The sequence below is a fragment of the Electrophorus electricus genome, chromosome 15, assembly GCF_041902795.1.
Source record: "Electrophorus electricus isolate QZ-2024a chromosome 15, ASM4190279v1, whole genome shotgun sequence".
Lineage (NCBI taxonomy): Eukaryota > Metazoa > Chordata > Actinopteri > Gymnotiformes > Gymnotidae > Electrophorus > Electrophorus electricus.
Genome location: NC_137511.1, coordinates 2861613 through 2881269, shown reverse-complemented (window position 1 = coordinate 2881269; position 19657 = coordinate 2861613). Strand labels below are relative to the sequence as shown.

The 19657-nt window shown below is 43.3% G+C and overlaps 1 protein-coding gene across 2 annotated transcripts; it reads left to right on the top strand.

Moving 5' to 3' along the window:
* The first annotated feature begins 3531 nt into the window (after window positions 1–3531).
* pcgf5b (polycomb group ring finger 5b) lies at window positions 3532–14163 on the top strand. Of its 2 annotated transcripts, none has more exons than XM_027013463.3 (9): window positions 3532–3691; window positions 4691–4998; window positions 6808–6904; window positions 7843–7898; window positions 8084–8143; window positions 9489–9634; window positions 9994–10092; window positions 10285–10374; window positions 13377–14163. In XM_027013463.3, exons 2-9 carry the CDS (start codon window positions 4881–4883, stop codon window positions 13422–13424), a joined length of 714 nt encoding a protein of 237 aa, XP_026869264.1. In that variant the 5' UTR covers window positions 3532–3691; window positions 4691–4880; the 3' UTR covers window positions 13425–14163. The 2 variants fall into 2 exon arrangements, with proteins under 2 accessions (XP_026869264.1, XP_026869265.1); XM_027013464.3 differs by lacking the exon at window positions 3532–3691 and adding an exon at window positions 3726–3835.
* Window positions 14164–19657: the final 5494 nt, after the last annotated feature.

Genomic DNA, 19657 nt, shown 5'->3' with positions numbered 1-19657 from the left:
CACCTTGACGAAATCCAGCTCATTTTTTTCACCAGGCAATAATCCCACAGAGTGTTGCAAAGCATGTACCCCTAAAACAGTACGAAAACGTTAGTCCTGCTGCCTTTGTACATCCAGATGGAAGACGAAGAATAAAGTAGGAAAAGCTGTAACTTTTTGAAAACATCTTATATCTCTCCATCACAGCAGAAGGAAAGCATTGTCTCTGCTTGCTTATGTGCGGGTTTGAGTTTGCATTTTCTTTTGTTTGTCAGTGATGGGAGACAACAATGTCATATTAATTTTTTTGGCTGCCTCTGCTCATAATAGAAATGTTTACATATTTATCCTGCTTGACTGTAATAGCTGCATTCAGCAAGTCACACGTGCATAGAGCACGAGCCTTGCTGGTGTAGAGAGCAGAGGCACTGCTATGTGTGGTATGTTTATTAATGAGGGTTCTGGGGGTGGGGGGTCTGAACTGACCCTTCTCTACACCAGCCTAATCCATTACTCCAGGGCATAGGTGACGCAGCCCGTGCGCATAATAGTAAGGTAAGTACAGTTATGTTCAGTGATAATCTACAATGTACATTGTTTGCTTTAGCAGTGTTCTTATACCATATATATTTATATATTTGTTTGCAGTCATTTCTAATGACAATTTTTGCAGCTTCTATTTTTGGACTATATGTAAAAAATCCACTGTTTAACAACAAATGCTATTCAGCGTGATGTGGTTGCTAACTGTCTAAATTACCTCTTAAAGCGTATCACCATAAGGTTTTTGAGGTGAAGGAATCCTTTAACTGAGCGTCAGGTTGATATCTTGATCAATACATTCCTATGGCAAGTAAGGTTAATACTGAGAGGCCAATACATATCTAGTGCAGTCTGTAAGTAACTAAACCAAACTTTCTCACACTCCATTGGAAATGAAACGCTGACTGTCAGAATAAACTGCAGAATGTTACCTTTAATTTAATGAATATTGACGCTAGGTAAATGAATGTATCTGTGTTTGGTGAACCAGACAACAACAGCACCGTACAGGAACTAACCGTCTTGGGCATGAGATTGAATGAGCCGAACTTTCATGGCTTTAAGTAATGTGTATACTGAGCTGTATGACTTAGTCAGCCAAGGATATTCCTCTTCGTGTTCCTGAAAACCTGCATTGTTTCTTCTAGCAGTTTTTCAAAAAAACTCTCCTGCTGCAAAGTGAAAGACCATCTAATGAGTTCTGAGGCATTTGGTTTGATCGGAATGGAAATGTTTATGTTCATTTCTGCATGAATCCTTCTCCTGCCTTTGGAGGTCACATCGTCAATAAAAGGAAGTGAATTAGATGCGCTGGCAGCCGTACATGATCACACAGCCGTGCCTCACGTATGCTTCGGGTCATCAACACTGCCTTCATTTTCCACACACCTTCTATTCATCGCTCTGGTACAGGTTAATCTTCAGGCTGTCCATCCGCGAGACTTGTGCCTGAGCTCTGCAGGCATTTGTGTGTTTTATTAGCATAACAGTCCTAATGCTTTACCTTTTGTGATGAACCCCCTGAGGTTCTGCCCGTACAGTTTCTGACACGTCTGCATCTGCATTCAGGATCATGTGTTTAAGCTGCGCAGGTGTGTTTCTTCAAGACTGAGGGGGCACCTCGGTTGCCCCACTCCTGCTACCGGTGCTTCCTTGGTCCTTGTGTTGAGAGACTCCAGACTGGGGTTTTCTCTCTTGTGCATGAACTAATGATGCAGCAGTACACAGCTGGACAAGAACCAGCGGAGCAGCCAAATCTCGATTATTTGCGGTCCCCTAAAATTGGGTTATATAACGGCTTTAATTCATACACAGTTCTTCCAGTGTGGATATACACATCCTCCAATTAAAACTCACAGTCTGCACACTGACTTGTTTTGTAATTGTTTCAGTATAATCAACATTGTACTGTACTACATTTGTACTATGCCATCCTTTCAAAGTGTCAAAACAGTGTACCAATCAAAGCTATATAAAAAATGCTAGATTAAATGGAGCTAGTGTTATGGTTAAGCTTAGTGTAGAGAGCATTTCTCACTTTAGAAAATCAGGTATTAGCCGATGTGCTTCTTTTTTGATAAGCTGCAGACAGTGATGTCTTTTCCTTGGATATTGTCAAGGCCTCTACTGGGGTTCAGCCAATGTGGAAACAGCGAAGCCACTTATGGTGACGTCCTTGCTTGTGTGTGTCAGGTTCTCTCCCGCCCACCAATTCTTTGAGGCAGTACTTTTTATCCTCAACACAAGCTGTGTGAAGCTTACACTCGCTGGGCCTCATCTGTCATTAAAGCTGTCAAAGCCAAGCTTGACCGTATGCGACTGTAATTAATGACTTTTCCTCCACTCTAAGTGTCCTACAGTGATGTACAGTCATAAGGTGGGTACAATCACTAATCAATCGTTTAATTATTGAAAGGTTAAGAAATGATTTTGCAGACACAGATTAAACCGAACTCTATCCTGGCTCAAATTCCACAGATTCTGCCCTGTATATGATTTTTATTCCAAGGCAACACTTGGGTCTGTACAAAATAATAACTAAAATAAATGTTAAAATTCTACTCAAACATTACCTAAAGACAAACAGCAGAAAATGTGCACACTTTTAAAACAGAGCTATTATGCTCTCTGAGTGTTCAGGCTTTCAGTGTTCATTCCATCCTTTTTTCCGTTAAATTGCCTATATATCTGGGTAACATTTTCCCCTGTCAAGGATTTAAAATTTGTTTATTATTTTTATTTATTTGTTTTTTAATGAGAGGTCCTCACAACAGCCGAGGGGTAATCATATCTCACTTTCAGCTGGCTACCCTGCAGTATTTGGTCCCACCCAAGAAATAGATCATGTCCTGCAGGGCTGCTCAGACCATGTGTGGTGCATAATTAAAACATTTGGACACTAATTCGGGCATAATTTGGACATAAATGCAATCTACAATTATTTTGGTGTATGTATATATATATGAATGCCTGAGATAAGACTTAAATGGTGTATAAAGAGTTCTCCTTGACTTTATCCACCTACAACAAATGGTTGAAGGAACAATGTTTCTTTATGGGAATCCCACAGATTTTGCAAATCGAACCGCTGTTCTGAGTTTTTATCTATACTGAAAGACTATAGTTATTGAGTTATGTTTATACAAAACAGGAAATCTGAATTATCATTGCGTAGACTGAGCAATAAGATGTTATCATTCAGAAAAAAATATATAAAACGCCGGCTAAAAAGAGAGTTCGTCATCATATTTCATCAATCAATTTCATAATATCATAACCCCTAAAATATCTTGTGGAAAGAAATATTAAGTCTACTGCGGAATGTACAAGGGCGTAAAGCAGAGCTGAGATGGTTTATCATACTGCGTAGCTGAACATCCTGGAATGGCCCAAACAGGTTTCAGGGAGTTGCACGGTGCGAGGACGAGCGGGTAATTGAAGGCTCGCCCTAGTTTGTGTCCAATCAGAGACTATCTGCCGTGGAGTGAATAAAGCAGCAATGCGTAAACAAGCGCCGGAGACTCCTCCGCCCCTTTCCCCGAGCAGCTCCGCGCGCTGGGCTCCTGCTCTCTCACGCGACGGCTACTCGAGGGCGCTCGGTCCACATTCCAGTCGACGGTGCACGTGCGAGGTGACCGTGCGCCGCGCGCGAGGTCTCGTGATTTAGCAGGTAAGACACGGGCTTTAAAGTCATGCGCCATGCGTGTCGTTTTCGGGTGGCTTCGTAGTAAAGTTTCCAGTGGGATGGGAACGCGATCGTGTGTCACGTTATCAAGTTGCTTGGCCATGTGTTGGTCCCGGTGTTGGATGACAGGTTAGCGGGAGTTATTTAGTGGGGGCTATTTAAACGTTTTCTTCTCCTTCGCTTAAAGTGGCTCGCAAATGCTAGCAGATTGGGATGAAGTCCGCTTTAAAGGATTAGGTTTATCGCTGTAAACGTAGCCGATTTTACAGCGAGGTGGCGAATAGGATGTGGCAGTATTTCAGTGCAGGCATGTTGGTGTTGATGCCGAACATTACGCTGTTACAAGTTTACGTGTCTGTGCATAACGCCGTCACGAACATCTCGCCATTCGTCTGGACGATGTGACATATCTGAGTCAAAAGAAAACCCCTCCGGTCCCGTGTCGAGCGAGTGCAGTGCTGAGGCTGCAGAAACTTTAGCAATCTTGTGATGGTTACAAAACTTTTAAGGAAACGCACTAAACCGACATGTCGAGGTTACACCACGTACGCTTCGTGACAACGTTGCTGTCAAACTGTACAATGTTCGTCTCCTCGTCTAGTCATAGACATGTTTGAACTATCACTTTCATGTCACACACATTCCTCCTGAAAGTTTAGATGTAAGCCAGTGTTTTCCTCTTGCATAGCGTATGCATGTTATTTTGCGTTTTGCCTCTGACCTCGGGCGCGCCTCTAAAAGCCATCGCTTTCGCTTTGAAAGAATGGGCGGGGCTTATACGTGTCACATAACGTGCACCTGTACTGGTGACGTTTCTTGAAGATCACCACCACTTACATCTAGTCATAAAGGCACAAAAACAAGATACCCTGGAATTTTAGGAAAACGGACCATCATTTTTGCATAGTTACTTAGGCAACGGGTACATTAGCACGGAAATGAAAAGATGTATTTTTTCTACTCTTAATTTAAATTTTTTTCCAGATACCATGGGCTTCGGTACAGGAGCACAGTGGAGAAAATGCAGCGCACGCGACATGGTCCAGCATGCCATGAAGTGAAGAAGAGGCGCACTTCAGCAGACCAGTTCTGAGGCCCCGGTGTACAGTCCATAAATCTCCCTCATCACCCCCACACGCTCTCGTGTATCCCTCCACCAGCCCAGCGGCAACGGATGAAAATGACCACGCAGAGGAGGCACTTAGTCAAGGAGTTCAACCACTTCATCACCTGCTACATGTGTAAAGGATACCTGATCAAGCCCACCACCGTAACCGAGTGCCTGCACACCTGTGAGTGAGCTGCTACACTGCCACCATAGCCCGATTCTGGCTCCGGGTTTTAGAACAGACCATATGCTAAACGTAGAGTATCGTGCACACATTGTGTGTTTTGTGGGCTGTTTGTCAGAGGCCTCTACTGCTGTAACAACAGCTTACCAGCCTAATTCTTGCAAATGCTTATCGAAGCTTATGGATTTGAGGACATGTAATGCACAGCCATAGCTCACGAGGGCATGCTGTTTGTGCTGGGTAAGCTTTGTTCTGAGTATGTGCCTATACAATAGATGATACCTTTTCTGTTCTGAAACAGAGCGAGTTACAGTTATTGACCATGGTTATGATTGTGAATATGAGGTTGGACTGAAGTGTAATCTGAACCCTAGTTGTCTGCTGCATGGGATGTTCACTGGTGGTAAATATTTGACTATTTGTTGTTGTTGTTGTTGTTGTTTGTGGTTTGTGTATTTACCTCTTTATCCAGTAGGCCAAAAGTCTGCGTCTGTTTTCTTGTATATTTTGATGGAGTGTGATGATAAAGGTGAAAGCTCACTCCCAGAAATGACACATCTCCAGTCGTCAGGGTGAACACAGTCATCTGTAGCCTCAGTCACCATGACAACAAATATCTTCCTCCTTGAATAAGCTTTGTGTGTGTGTGTGTGTGTGTGTGTGTGTGTGTGTGTTCGAATTATTTGTTTGCAGGAGTCTGTTTCTTATCTTTCAACAGACCGTGATTCAAAGGGGAAGAAAACCAACAAGGATTTTGGTTTATTGCAAAGCCTAGCTGTAGTGTTCCGGAGCTGACAGGAAGATTTGGTTTTAGCAAGAAGTGTATTAGAGTGGGGCGGGGGGGATAAGTGTTGCTGTAGTGTAGCCATTTCTGTGTGTGTGTGTGTGTGTGTGTGTGTGTGTGTGTGTGTGTGTGTGTGTGTGTGTGTGTGTGTGTGTGTGTGTGTGTGCGCTCCCTTATTGCCCAAATATAATACATTAGAGGTGGTTGATTGATTAATCTTTCGCACCGACAGTGCTGGTCAGCTGTGATACTGATTTCGTTTTCACAAAGGGATGACTATGACAGCAGAGCTGATTATGACGTATAGGTCAGCCACTCGTGTACAGCTAGGCAGTTATGCACATGTTGCAGTTTGCTCAAGAGGCCAGTCTGCTCTATATCTTGGCCCATCCCTCTGACCGGTCTATATATTGCTGACCTGGATTCAACTGCTGGGTTTGACATGGTTCAGAAATATATGAATTGAGAGCAATTTGTGTCACCCTTGGTGAGGTCTGGTTGATTGATATTGTGTTTGTAAACGTGTAAGTCGGCGCGTGCGTGTGCGTGCGTGCGGGGGTCAGCAGTAAGTTAGCTGTCCGCCACAGCAGTTGGCTGGGGCGGAGTGATAGGTGCCGCTCGCCCAGACCCAGCCAGCTGCAGCGTTATCTCAGCCTCAGGCCCCATGCAGCGTTTTACCCGCCATACAGACCTCCAGATTCCAGCCCTCCAACCACAGACGCAGGGGTTCGCAGAACTGTAAAACGTTTGGGGAAGATGCAGGAGATTACAGCTTATGGCAGTGATATCCCAGTACTGCTGGCAGACACTCAGGTGGCAACAAAGCCATGTTTTGCCCAGAGAGTTGGGTGGTCTTAAGTTTCTTTAAAAAAGCTGCTTGAGTTGAATACTGCATACTGCAATGTAAAAATACATTTAAATCTGTTTGCCTTTTGTTAATAGTCAGTACTCATGAGTATAAACCAGCTTTTCTCTTTGTTGTGAGTTCATGAGAATCATATTTTGACTTTGTCTCCCTTTGATAGTTTGTAAAAGTTGCATCGTCCAGCATTTTGAAGACAGCAACGAGTGTCCTAAATGCGGCATCCAAGTCCATGAAACAAATCCACTTGAAATGTTAAGGTGAGAAAACCGCTGAATCCTGCACAGTTCACGCATTCAATGAACGTGCTGCAGGGTCCAGCATAAAGATATATTTGTATCTTAATGAGGCAAGGAACCCACCTGTCATATGATTCTGAAATCACTAAGTTAGCAGAATACATATAACACAGGTGTTTGTTCTGTGAGTTTGCTATTTGATTTTTATTTCATTCCAGATTTTAAGGCAGCCAGGTTGCCTTTTTAAATGTAATGCTAATGAAATGCATGTTGTTTTCTTCAAACTATAGTTAAGTACATTATATTACTATTTAATAAGTCCAGCATGGTTGAGTCTAATTGCACAATTCCTGTTGCATCTGTCAGTACTGTTCTAGTAGCTGTAAGTAACCTGTGAACTTTAAGTCCATTGCACAATTGAAGGAAATGTTTAGCAGGTCAATGTAACACTCTGACCCCATGTGTACTCCACTGGCTGTAATCAAATTCATGATTAAGTTGTGACTCATTCCGTCACATTAGGAATATGTGCTTACAAAGATCTGTTCAGAACTCTCAGGTGAAACGTTCAACAATCAGAGGTGCCAGACCAGAGCCCTGGTCGAGCTGTCTAGCTACGATCGTGTCATATTGGGCCGGGGCAAAGTCCCCGGAAGATGCAATAAATTTGAGATTTGCAATATTGGAGTGGGAACGTTTCAGTCAAGAGCTGGACTGCTTGGTGTAGTCAAGACCTCAGCTGGGCCTCTTCCCAGATGCCGGCCACCTCTTGACCCCACAACCCCCCACCCCGGCCATGTGCCCAGATACCGCCTCTCAGCCCTGCCCCACCCACGGCAGCTGAAGAGCGTAGCTTCCCTTCCTGCGAGGAGAGGGTCATGGCTGGTGTGTTTTCCCTGCCCCGTTCCCTCGCTTTGGGGCAGGTGTTTCTGTAAACTCTCTCTCTCTTGTATACAAAGGTTGGACAACACTTTAGAAGAAATCATATTCAAGCTTGTGCCTGGCCTCCGAGAAAGTAAGCATGCTGGTTCGCTTGAATTCTTGGTAAAATTGTGTTTGAAATGCCCTTAACTCTTTTGGTTGTTGAAGACAGCAATTCACTGTGTCGCTGATTAGGCTGAGTAGGCAGAGTGCTGAGCCATTTCCCCGTTTCAAGAAGTCCTTGTCGTTTTCTTTCTCTCGCTCTCATTCTGGGCTCAGAGGAACAACAACAGGAGATTGAATTCTGGAAAAAGAACAAGTCAAAAGAAAACTGTGACGGTAAGCATTTTTCTTCTAATGTCCAGTTGAAATGACAAAAAAAAATCACGACAAAAGAATTCAGATGGCCCAACAACAACTTTAAGATAAGCAGTGCTATACAGTGCTATTCTTTCTTTCTTTCTTTTAAAAAAAAAAGCACTTCACACAATATCACAAGACCTAATTGAAAGCATCTAGGTAGAGCCTTGTGTGAGTCACAGCCTGAATGCCTGTTGCCTATCACTTGTGTGCAAAGGTTAAAGTCTAGGGCCTGTGTCTGAGCCTGTTGTCGAGACACACAGCTGTGCAGGTGCCAGTGGGGGTGTTAAATTTCGATTTTAAAGGTGACAGCAGACAGCTGGCGCTTGGCAGACCTCTCCGAGAAACTCTGATTATATCTCTCTTCATGTCGACACACCGAGGTGTATGTGGAGGGAAGCAATCACTCAGACACAAATACCTAAGAGGATTATGCTCTCTGGTGTCCCATTGAGTACATTCTTAAGCAAAAATACTGGTCTGTTTCTCAGATGTTCCCTCAAAGAGGTTCACAGGACTACATGTCTTCATTATACTGTTCCGTGTACACTGTGACTGGAAATTAACAAGCCACATCATTTACAGGTGTGTCGTGTTGTTGATCAAGCCTGGAGGGAGGATTACTTGGTAGAGTAAAAAAAAAAACAAACAAAAAAAACCCGAAACTTTTGCAGTGATTTATTGTGTTTTTTAGCAGACGGGAATATCAGGTCAATGTCGGATCGTGCGGCGAACATCTCACTGGTCTGAAACATGCTGCATCGTGGGTTTGAAATTAAAATATTGTGGATACACGGGAGCGGTTGGGCTTTATTGAGCGCCTTGCAGAAAGGGCACTTTGTGTCCCTGCCGTGCTTTTAGCGCCGAAAATCACCCAATCACACGTCAGCCGAGCAGATTTCACTGAAGGGCTTCAGTCGCCACGACAACTCGCAAGAGTGTGCAGCTGTAAGCAATTCTTAATGATCGCATAATTACTTTCCTCTTCATTTCCCCCAAGTGCATCTTCTTGAACATCGTCGCTCGTATGTGTGAGACAGAACGGGGCAAGACGCGGCCGTCCTTTTGAAACGGTGGCTCTGTTCCGTTCAGCTGCGTTGATTGTTGGGCTTGTTTGGGGTAGATTCACACGCTGGCTGTAAAAACAATGCACCCCATGCATCAAGCGTGTTCTGGCGGTCCCCTGCGTGCGTTCTCACGTAGCCCCACGAAGCGCGACGGGATCTCTGTTTCCGTCTGCCTGATTCCACCATCGTCTCCAGGTCTGCATTTCTGCCCGGGCCGGGTAAATCCAGAGGCAGTGGCGAGCGTGTTTGCTTTACAGATGATGGCCCCCTGTGTAAGAAGGTGAAGGTGGCCGACGAGAACAGTGACGTGGGCGATGGAGACTACCACAGGGGCGACCCACAGATAGCCATCTGCTTAGACTGTCTGCGCAACAACGGCCAGCTGGGAGAGAACATCGTGAAGGTTAGCCACACTGGGTCTCTCTCCCCTAATTCCCCCTGATTGAGTACTGAAGGTGTCACATGATGCGTTGATGAAGTAGCTTTCCTCGCTTCTCAGTTTGATGCCTGCTCATACGTAAAGACCCTTTTGGTCATGTGATCAGGCTGTGGCTGTAACGCCTGCTTAACTTTCTCACTCATGAAAAGGATGAAGGTTTTTTCCTTTTATTAAGCCTGTTATCCAGATTAATTTTTTTCTCAGGCTAACAGGAGCATTTGAGTGTGGTAGTGTAGATCGCGTTGGCCGCTTCACCTTGGAGCTGTGTTTGGAGAGCGCAGAACAGCTGTCGTGATGCGTTGTGTGTTTTATATTGTCTGCAGGGCTTAATGAAGAAATTTATCCGCTGCTCCACTCGAGTCACTGTTGGAACAATCAAAAAGTTCTTAAGTCTGAAGTTAAAGCTTCCAAGCTCTTATGAGGTAGTGTGTGTGTCTCTGTGTGTGTCTCTGTGTGTGTGAATAAAGAGCTCAAAAATGTCTCAAATGCATGTCAACCCATTGTGAGCATATACAGTAGTTGCCATTAGACTTTACATGATACCATCAAATAAATAAAAATCACAAAAGTATCACCTTGCAGTAGTAACCCAATCTTCCATGTTCTTTCTGCAGCTAGATGTTCTATGCAATGGTGAAATCATGGGAAAAGATCACACCATGGAATTCATCTACATGACAAGATGGAGGCTTCGTGCTGAAAACGTAAGCTGGGCTAGTGTCTCGTATTCTGTCCTGCCACCTGCAGAACAAACGGGAGCGCTCTTATCTTCATTCGGCCAGGGTTTGATGCTAAGCTAAACACCTGCTGATCAAATGGCAGAAACTTGACCCTCACGGTTGTCACATGATGTTGTATGTTAAGCTTCAGAGCATGTCACCTTGCACAGCATCAATGTAACAAAAACAAAACAAAATACACAAGCCACTAAAAACAGAAACCTGATTATACAGTTGCGCAGTGTGTCATTGATTGGACAGTGGCTCAATATTTATTGGGTTTTTTGGGGTAGGATTTGAAACGGTGACCATGAGGCTAAATCGCAGACTGTCTTCATTAATGTGAGGATACGTACATGCCCAGCTGTGTGACCCTGCATGTTTAGTTCAGAATACACTTTGGTGTTGGCCATTGCTTCTGCAGAGTGGTGCTGTGGCTTTTCAAAACGAGCTCCAAAGAATACCACTAAATCACGCTAGCACAAAGACGAAGATTCAGAATTGATCAGTCAGACACGCAATCAAAACTCTGCTTAAAAAAAAAAAAAAAAAAAGCCACTAAAAAGCATTTATGTGCTGGTAAACCTAGCAATAGAACATCATCTGGTAGACTACAGAAAACCATAGTGATGGATGAACACTTTCAGTCCTGAAAAAGAAAACAATTTGTCAAGAACTATACAAGATGTAGTCATTTTTTCATAATAGTTTTCGTCCACAGGAAGGCCCATACAGGTACACTATATGACCAAAACCCCTCTTAATGATTAAATTCAGGTGTTTCAGCACACCCATTGCTAACAGGTACGTCTAAGTCAAGTACATAGCCATGCACTGGCAGTAGAATGGGTCTATCACTGTTAAACGTGGCACCGTCAAAGGATGTCACCTTTGCCACAAGTCAGTTTGTGAAATGTCTGTGCTACTGTATCTGCCCCAGCTGAACTGTTCAGTCAGTAGACACAAAGCAGTAGACCATGGAGTGCTGAAGCACGTACTGCCAAAAATTGCACATCTTCTGTTGAAGATACTACAGAGTTCTAAAACGTCCCATGGAAGAAGGATTGAGTGGTGTGAGAGTCATGAAATCATGGTCAGGAACCTAAGATCACGATTCCGAGTGCCAGCTGGAGTGGGTGAAGCACGTCGCTGCTGGATTCCTGAGAAGTGGAAATGTTCTCTGAAGTGTTGAAACGCGCTTTACCATCTCAGTTTGGTAGACGAATCCGGGATTGGCCGTTACCAGGAAAAACCTACTGGCATGTATAATGCCAACAGTAGTTTGTTGGTTTGGGGCTGTGTTTTAGGCTGGACCCCTTAGTTCCAGTGGATGGTAACGTTAATACTACAGACTACAGACATTTCAGTTTTATGCCTCCAATTGTGTTGCGCCAGTTTGGTACATGTGAACTTTAGATAAGTGAATTTTGAGGGGTTGGTCAAGTGAAGTAGATCTTAACCATCCAGATGCCTCCACTCTAAATCTGGCCCAGTTATTATCACTCTTGGATGAGGCAGTGAGTGCTTAGGCAGCTGCAGGATCAGAGGTTGGGTCACGAGAATCTCATCTGAAGCACTCAGGAATGGGCTGAAGTCACTCTTTAACAAGATGCCATGCTGACACCTTTGCTAGGACCACAAGTCTCTGTCCTCGTTCACCATTTCAGTTTGTCAATGTTTGAAACACTTTCCTGCCAGTACCTTGTCAGCCTCTATTTAAATTTAAATCTGGTAAATGCAACACGTGCTCTTTTTTTTGGGGGGGGGGGGGGGGGTGATAACTGAATTAGTTTAAAGGTATTTTGGTCTGCTTTTATAGGAGGAGGTGTCTTATTAAAGTTTAATTATGTGCAAATCAAGAGAGCACAGTCTTCATTGTCAGGGCTTTACTGTAGGTAGCTTTAATGAGTTCAGCAACTCACTATAAGGTCCAGTCTTTTGAAATTACTGTTTTCATATGGTTTTTTTTGGTTGTTTGTTTGTTTTTTATAATAGTTTACCGAATGCCCTGTGTACACAGTAAAATGTTAAGCAGCGTATATACTGAGTTTAAGGAATGAGTAGACCTGTTGAAGATCTGTGCTGGAATCACTGGAATATTGATCAGCATCTTGGAAAATGGTATGCATTAATATTTGCCAAGGAGTGTAGAGAGCTCATTTATCTCTAGGTAAAACAGGAAAAGGGCTGAGGGTATGCCTTACCACCAGCCCATGTTCATCACGTGACTCAGAAATCAATATTTGAGCGGTGCGATTGTTTCACATAATAAGCGCTGGGGCAGACAAAGGAGTAGTGTCATGGAGGTGTAGCGTTCATGGTGTGCGGAGCTGGGAGAAGGTATGCCAGCTACCTGAGGTTCTTCAGGAATTCCCACCGGGTGGCAGAAACATAGAAGTGGGTCAGTGAAGGCCTACGCCTCATTTCCTCTCTCTCTGGCAACACAGAGAAACCTTCTTCTGCTTTCTCTAAAAATAGTACCCTACTAGAGGTGTGTGTGTGTGTGTGTGTGTGTGTGTGTGTGTGTGTGTGTGTGTGTGTGTGTGTGTGTGTGTGTGTGTGTGTGTGTGTGTGTGTGTGTGTGTGTGTCTCACCTGCACTTCACTGCTATCCAGATGCTCTCATTCTCGCTGCCAATGAGCCCTCTATAATTCACCAGTGTTTACATGTGTAACCTTATTCATTATTCCAGGCAAAGTTATAGGAAACGCTTATGAAAGCTTTAGAATCAAACCTTTAATACTTGTGTGTAACGTGCTACTTTTCTTTCATGTGCATCTGGTGGTTGAATTTGAAAGTGCCTGTCGCAGATATAACTTGCAGGGAAACCAAGTGGAAGTGTCTGGGGGTTTTACTGTCACAGAACCTTTTTCAGAGGTGCAGTGGCAAAGTCTCAAGTCCTCAGTCCGTGACTCATTTACAATTTAAAACCGTTTTTGCACTTGTATTCGTTTCTGACTGACTGTGCCTTATGCTTTTTCTACTAGGTCTATCCAATGGTACTTGAATATCGGCCCCGGATCGACTTTGGCTAGACAGACTCCTGCACCCTCCTAGCCCGTTACAGGTGGAGCAGTGAATGGACGTGACTCACAGGAGCAGCACCACCACATCACTGTTCACCCTTAATCTCTCATTTGAGGTCTTTCTTTCATGTATCCTTAATCCCACCCTCTTCTTGAACTTTCTTAGCCCTTAAATGTCCAGCCACAGCAGGGACCATAAGTGTTTGGACGCTTGGTGACTCCTGCCTCAGTCTAGTCTGCGGGTATGATGCTTGTTCGCCATTGGTCTCTCGTTCCGTTTCGTGGTTCGTCGGCAGGACTGATGACATGCGGAGTGGTCGGGTCAGGGGCCCGAGGAAATTCACACGCCACAGGAGAACTGAACTCTTAAGTGCATTCAACTGTCACGTCAACTTCAACTGTCCTTATAGTAGTGCCTTTTCCCACACATTCTGTTTTGGCGACGTTAGTGGTTTTTGTACAGATACTTAACATTTGAGCTTTGTTCATAGCCAGTAAGAAAACACAGTAAGTGTCTTATGAGCCCTCAACATGTTCTATTTTGATTAAAATCAGTTAATTCTGTCAATATCGTTCTCATATCACATTGTCTAGAAAGCTGCTACTCTAGGAGACCCATAAAGGACGAGTCTACAGTGTCTACTGGGCTTTGGTCCAACAATACCTTTGGAACAAAAAAGTAAACCAAGTTAGCAGTGATGAAGAATGTACTTAAAGCTTTCATTAAAGTAGAAGTAACCTCATCAAATATTATGTCATTTCTACTTGCGTTAAAGTTTTAAATTCATTGCCATAAACGTTTTCTTAAAGATAAAACGTGCACATACAACCTTTTTAATATTTATGTAATGCTTTCTCAATCCCAGCTGTGAGTTCACTTGTGAAAGATGTGAAATTCCAAATAGTTACATTTAACTATCAAAAAATGATTTTGGTTTCCCTTTCTTATACAGACATGCACAAATATGCAAAGTTTACAAACTGACCAAAGCAATGAAACATTAGCCAAATGTAGTTGAATCAATATATTATACATCTTTATAAATTGTAGTGGCATAAAAGTTAGAAATCATTTTGCAAAACTAAGTAACTAAGTAAGAAATGCTGTTAAGTGTGCCAGCGGACTACCTGGCGAAGTAGTTACCATCAGGGACAAATGCAAATATTTGCAGCATACATAAATGGACAGAATTGTGTAAATGAGGGGAAAAAAAAAATGTTCTACACAAAATTTCAATTTCTTCCATATTTCCTATACGTGCATTTGTTATCCTCGCACTTGAGACTCTTGAGGTCTCATATTCTTGGGCTTGTTTCTCGTTAAGCCACGTTTTTCATATCTGTGTTTTTGTTGTGCTGTAGGTCACATTGTGATGGAGGGTCTGTGCTTATAAATGTACCTATACTATTTTTTTATTGAGAGTGGTTATCTTAAGTATCACTTGCTTCAGAGGAGTTTCAAAGGTGGTGTTGGTGAATATGCCTTTTTATGCATAATAGCTTTAAAATGAGGCCTTGCCTGTCTCATGTAAAATAATGTAACGTAGAAGGTACATATCCAAGAACATACCTGAAAAGGCCTACTCCTTTAGTTCAGGATTTTGCAATCTGAATTATCTGGGCAAAGAGATTGCTACAGATTTCCCAATTATTAGACCTGCCATATTACACCAAAGAAACAAAACACAAACCCTTCACAATCGAATCACTCACTAATACGCCGGAGCAACAGTTGCCTTAGCTGCAGCATTCACAAATGCTTTTGAAGCCCCAGAAGGTCAAAATGTTGTGGCATTCAGTTCTGGACTGTAGACGAGTGATTCAGCGATATAGACATGTAGACAGTTTAACCTACAGTCTGAAGCTTTGCTCGAGTTGTAAAGTTTGTTCAATAGATGAGAGTCTTTGGAATTTTTCCATCTAACAAATTTTGATTGAGTCTCAAAACTGAAGCTGTTAATAACACACCCTCGCGTGTGTTTATGCTCTGTTGGGGGGGGGGGGGGGTGTTCGTGTGTGTATATGAATAGTGCTTTCAAAAACTGAGAATCCAGTAGTGGTTTAAAGTGGTTGCTCAATCAGTGTTTCGACTGCGTAACCCTTGACTTCTCATTGTTGCTGCGATGAACTATATGTATTTTTGTAAGAGCAAGCACTTAAAGTTGTATGTTTAACAAACAAGATGCTGCTTAGAATAATCTATTTTTCAGTGTAAACTGCCTGATACCATTCCTATGGAGAGTAGACATGCAGATACTGTATGCATGTTATTCTATGTGTAATCCACTGGTAAATGCATACAAATCACAAGAATTGTCTTTGTGGTGTGATTTGGATTCTAAACACTAAACTTTTTATCATTCAATGAAAGCCAGCCACGAGAACTGAAGAATTAGTCACACTTTATCATGCCATTTTCTTCTGGACTGGGCATTTGGTAGCACAGCTCCTGCCCTGGGCAGTGTTAGCCCTCAGCTGTATAATCCATGACTCTTCAATGACAGCCACATCTAAATCTGCAGCCCTGCAGTGTGCGTGGTGTTGCGGGCCTACAGCTCGGCCTCATATTTTCTCTGTGATTTCATCTGTAATTCATCTGCCAAGGATAGAGTTTCTCCTCAGCTGAATTTACATTTCAAGTCCTTCTGCTGCCTCTGCTTTTAGTGAGTGGGGGAAAGCTGCCAAAAAGTCATCTATTGGAATGGCAGTTCACACACACACATGCACACACACAGATGCTTTTTTGGAAGTTAGTCTAGGGTGGGAATAAGGGGATATAGCTGTGTATCTGCCTCTGTTCGTACTTTTCTGATGGGAAGGTCACACAGTCCGCAGCACACAAAGGAACGGCCTTCCAAAATGAGGTTCTCAATGTTGTAGGTCAGCTTTGCCTTCCTTGTGTTAATCCTCTGAAAGCAGCACTGCTCTTCGAGACGGACCTTATCCAGGCCCTGTGCTCGTAAAAATCGGGTTTCCACCACCGTCAGGACAGCGAAGACAATGTCTACGCTTCTGACCTTCAACTCAGCACCTCCAGTCCAAAGACAGTCACTTTTTCCTAAGGCGCACACCACTGTCTCACTGCTGCAAAGTGCCGGGAGAAATGACTCCTGACCCGTGCCAAATTTATTTTCCATCTGGACCAAAGGAGTCTGGAGCTTTTCTTCATCAGTACTCTCTCTCTCTCTCTCTCTCTCTCTCTCTCTCTCTCTCTCTCTCTCTCTCTCTCTCTCTCTCTCTCTCTTCCTGTCTCAATCATCTTTTCTCTCTGCCGTTAAATGAACAGTGGCTCCAAGGCTCCACTGTTAGGTGGAACGGGGAGGAGAGGCCTGCATGCGTGTGCCATGCAGGCTGTGCTATGTCTCACATTGCTCCTTTGCTCAGCACACTGCAGATGTTGAGTCCAACGCAAGTCACTTCAACTGAGACTCCTGAAGCGCCTGACACCACTGCACAAACCTGTCAGATCCAGCACCTCTTAGAGGTGTCCTCAGTGTGGTCAATTAGGGCGCCTGCCAGAGTTTGTTAATAACACACCCTCACGTGTGTTTGTGCTCTGTACGCAGGGCATGTGTTTGTCGCCCAGGGATTTTGTGGTATCAGCTCAGCTGTATGCATGTTTCCGTATGACGGCAGCAGTGCTGTTTAAATGACTGGCCAAACTTTGTCGCTGACATGCCAGTGTGTACACAGAGTGCTGCTCTTTTACCCACAGCTGTGACCCTCAAACATGAATGGCCATTTGGAAATGCCGGAGTCAGGAATGAAAGTGCTCACATTTCAGCGGTGCTGACAGCTTCTCACAGGTTACTTTTTTCACTGAGAAATGAAAGATTCATGGACAGATTATTTGCCTGATGTTTGACATTCTTTACACAGCTCTGCAGCAACTCCTCTCTCTCTAATGATGTCTTCATAGCTTTTGACACCGCACCGTGCCACGCAGGCCTGTCACGTGATAAGGAAAGTGAATTCCAAAACGCTCACAGATATGTTAGTGTGTACAAAATACATCACCCCTTCTGCCCTCCGGCTGGACATGAATACACAGGCTCAGGAAGGCATGGGAAACGTCTGGAATGGCGATGGCAGCCTGTGCAGACAACGAACTTCCCAGTACAGAGCAGTAGCAGCAACACAAGAGGGATGCACCTTTTAATCAGCAGCAGAAGACTCGAACTGGGTGATAAGCTGAGGTTACTACCCTCTCTCTGTCCCTCAGATGATACCTCGTGTTAGAATTGATTTCCCCAAGGGCCTATGGGTAGAATTCTGAGAGATCAACATTACAACATTACACATCAAGCACAAGAAAGGGTGATCTACTGTTAAGTAGTTTATGTCAATGCACAGCACCATGTGATCTTCTGTATTACCTGAAATCCAAAGCAAACATTTGTTTCTGGTTCTGGTTCTACTTTAAGACAGGAGCTGAGCGAACCCAGGGATCTGTGTTCTATACACTTATAATGAGGTTATCTGCAGTTTTATACATTCTGACCTGACAAAAACAAATCTAGCCACTGCACAGACTTCATTGTCTTCCTGGGATTTCTGGATTTCTGATGTTTCTGAAAGGCTTGGGTATTGGCAGTTGTTCAGGATCACACCCACATTCACTGCAATGCTTTTTGGAATGCAAATGACCTTCTGATGATCACTGGGAGACCCCAAAGATTCCACAGACCAGCCACCACCATAGTTTAGCTGTGATTCAGACTCACTAATTCTGAGCTGAAATAATACTGATGGGTTAGGTTTACAGCATCCATTAAAGATGTACATAAATGTTAAGGGGGATATTAGCATATACATTTACCACGCAATGTAAATGTATCTGCACCTACTGATTAGTGAATGAATGAATGAATGAATGAATGAATTAATTAATTAATTAATTAATTAATTAACGAATTGTTTTCACCATTAATAAATATATTGTAAGTTGATGTTATATTGAAAATGTGTTATATTGAAAATGTTGAGACTGCTTAATAATTGAATATTATAAACTAACTGCAGGAAAGCAATGTTTAGATGTCCAAAAACCCCATATGTGTTGTTCCTGTATTCTTCCTAAACACTAAAGGAGATTAGTTATACAGTGCATTCAGCTGCTCAGGCTGTGTGGTCTGGCCAAGGCAATGAAACGTCCTGTGATTGGGACCTTACCACACACAAACACACGCACACGTACGCAGACACATTTTGGCCAAGACTAAGCTGACTGGAGCGTAGCCTGTCAAAGGACTCTTTATTCTGCTCAAATGATAACCCAACAGTGTCAGGAGTGACAGTTAGCAGGTTCTCAATGATATCAGAGTTTAATAGGGATTCTGTGGCAAAAACATAGTACATCATTCTGACCGACTGATACGCTTCTAAATTACATTAGCTGACCGTGACTGATTTACCACCAGTGGTGATTATAAAAAGGAAACTGTCCAAATTCTCAGTATTCCAAAACATGATTCAATTAATCCACCCATTCTGATTAGATTAAACAGATCTCATGACCAAGATCATGAATGGAAACTTTGAAGGAAGATTGGCATCATTTCAGGTAAACAACATCTGGTCACCCTGTGCTTGCCAATGACATCACTACCTGTGGACAATTTGTAGCTGACAAAAATGCACATGTGTGGTCAGCATTCTGCAGGTCCTGAGCAGCCAAGCCCAGGCCCAGCAAGTGCAGAAAAATGGCAGCTTGCCAGTCTAAAGACAAGCGAGTGCTCAGCTCATTCAGAAAAGGCGTGAGATTCCTCACGCGATATGATTAACCTCAGGAGGTGATAAATGCATCTAATTGGTCACTCCTCCCGGTGACCTCAAATCACATTTTCTAAGACTGCTTGTGAGCCAATGGCATGAAACAGATGGCCTATGTCCAGTACATTAATGTGGCTGAAATGCTGTCTGTTGACCTTGACCTGTTCCAGGTACTTTTCAGGAATTGAGATACTCCGTTTTTCAGTACTGTGCTTTGATCTTATTGCCAGATGTAAAGGTTCATAATCATGTATTTAAAAACTTCGAGTTAGATGTAATGGTATGAATTTTCCCCAAAAGGGGGTGGTGGGTTAGAGATGTCTACTATTTATAGATCACAATGTTGTTGCTAAGCTAAGTGAATCAGAATTGACATCACGCTGAGGGAAAGCTAGAGAGCCAGTCTTGAGTCGGCTGGCCAGAGAGTGCTGCACAAAGACTTCTCCTTTACCAGTGCCAGATCAAGGCCA

Excerpts from the sequence above, each read along its gene's own strand:
- pcgf5b (XM_027013463.3), top strand. The coding sequence starts at position 4,881 with ATGAAAATGACCACGCAGAGGAGGCACTTAGTCAAGGAGTTCAACCAC. Across the intron at positions 4,999-6,807 it reads AACCGAGTGCCTGCACACCT|TTTGTAAAAGTTGCATCGTC; the intron begins GTGAGTGAGCTG and ends TCCCTTTGATAG. Across the intron at positions 10,093-10,284 it reads AGCTTCCAAGCTCTTATGAG|CTAGATGTTCTATGCAATGG; the intron begins GTAGTGTGTGTG and ends TTCTTTCTGCAG.